General features: G+C 37.6%; 1 protein-coding gene across 1 annotated transcript in view; it reads right to left on the reverse strand.

The window, feature by feature from the left end:
* Positions 1–532: 532 nt before the first annotated feature.
* Positions 533–1,810, reverse strand: part of LOC112526410 (jasmonate O-methyltransferase-like) — a 2,147-nt gene continuing 869 nt past the window's right edge. Inside the window, exons 3-4 of the mRNA XM_025136694.1 lie at positions 1,574–1,810; positions 533–901 (exon numbers count right to left, since the gene is read on the reverse strand). Of these exons, the coding sequence (XP_024992462.1) occupies positions 533–901; positions 1,574–1,810 (606 nt within the window). The remainder of the gene's footprint in view (positions 902–1,573) is intronic.

A 1,810-nucleotide genomic window follows, 5' to 3' on the forward strand; every position in this document is an offset into this window, starting at 1 on the left:
TTCCCTCGCAGATCCGTCGCTGAAAGTTCCCTCGCAGATCCGTCGCTGAAAATTCCCTCGCAGATTCGTCGCTAAAAATTCTCTCGCAGATCCGTCGCAAAAAATTCCGTCGCAGATCCGTCGCTGAAATTTCCCTCGCAGATCAGTCGCTGAAAGTTCCCTCGCAGATCCGTCGCTAAAAATTCCCTCGCAAATCCGTCGCTAAAAATTCCGTCGCAGATCCGTCGCTGATCCCTCGCAGATCTGTCGCTAAATATTTCCCTCGCTGATCCGTCGCTGAAAGTGTCCGTCACAAATCCGTCGCTGAAATCCGTCGCTGATAGCATTACCTACGACTGTTTGACCGACGGAGTATCAGCGATGGATTAGCGACGGATTTCCCTTTCAGCGAGAGATTTGCGAGGGAATTTTCCCTCGCTGATACTCTGCATTTTTGTAGTGTTTGTATCTAAAAAGTACTAAAAAAACGGTGTTATATGAATTATTGGTATTTCTTGAAACAATAGAAACAGTAATATGAAACATGAATTGTTCATTTATTGATCAATGAAATGACTATGTTAAAGTATCTTGTTTTCTTATTAGCTAGATGTTCGGCAACATGCTTTTCAAGTTTCTTAAACACCGCATCAATTACGGAATTTCCGAAATGAGACGTCAACAACGGCTCTGTAACAGCTCTCAGAACTTGTGCTGCGTTTTTCCCGTGTCTGTGGCTGTCCTCCTTAAAATCGTTTACATTTGTGTAATCGGTGTCATATGGATCCCAATTTCCTTGAAAAACATCCAAGCTATCAAGAGAAAACGATCCTTCGTTATGAATAACATTCCTAACTTCATCTTCGCATGGTGTATAAGCCGGAAGATTGAATGAGTTGATATCTGATTCTCGAACTAGCCCCTGTAGTGTTTTTTAACCGTAAATGGTTAGTTGACGCCAAAAAGGTGTTATAGGACTTAATTAATAGAACCAACAAATTAAACATCATATCTAAAAGCGTGGTAATAAGTTTATAGGACACTTTTGAACGTCTTAACAAGTTTTTTAGGACACTTTTAATACAAAATGTTTTATTTGCAATTTTATACAACACTGTTTGGAAAATTGTCATATAAAAACAAATATCGTATAAAAAGATGAGTTTATAAGACGCTTTCTCAAAAACATCAGCTTTCTCAAAAACGTCTTATAAAATTGCTAATGCGACGCTTTCTCAAAAACGTCTTATAAAATTGCTAATGNGCTTTCTCAAAAACGTCTTATAAAATTGCTAATGCGACGCTTTCTCAAAAACGTCTTATAAAATTGCTAATGTGACGCTTTGTTTTAAAAGTGTCCGAGCCGGGACATGAGACAATTTCTAAAATTAATAGAAGCAATTCCTTTTATAACTTGCCCAAAAACGTCGTATTAACTTATTAAGACGCCTTTAAAAGATAGGAGGCTTTATATTTTGGTTCTATAAATTAAGTCCATATAGAACAGTCTATTAAGACGCTTAAAAATTAGTGGCATCCTATAAATCCAATTTTGTTGTAATGGGGAAAATATGAAAATAGAAAAACCATAAACCTCTTTCAGCATATCGACAAGTGATTGTGCTAGTAGCTCCATGTGACGACAACCATCATCACTAGTCGGATCAGCATTACTCCGACCAAGAAATGTTAAAACCATGCGCCCACCGCATACTATTTCCTCAGATCGTAGTTTCAAAAACTTTCGGAAGTCTAAATAAAATTGCTTTCGATATGCTTCGAATACATTTGGAGGACTTGTTTTTGCCATGCATATATTTGCTTTGTTGTT

The sequence above is a fragment of the Cynara cardunculus genome (genome assembly GCF_001531365.2).
Source record: "Cynara cardunculus var. scolymus isolate 2C chromosome LG 14, CcrdV1, whole genome shotgun sequence".
Classification (NCBI taxonomy): domain Eukaryota; kingdom Viridiplantae; phylum Streptophyta; class Magnoliopsida; order Asterales; family Asteraceae; genus Cynara; species Cynara cardunculus.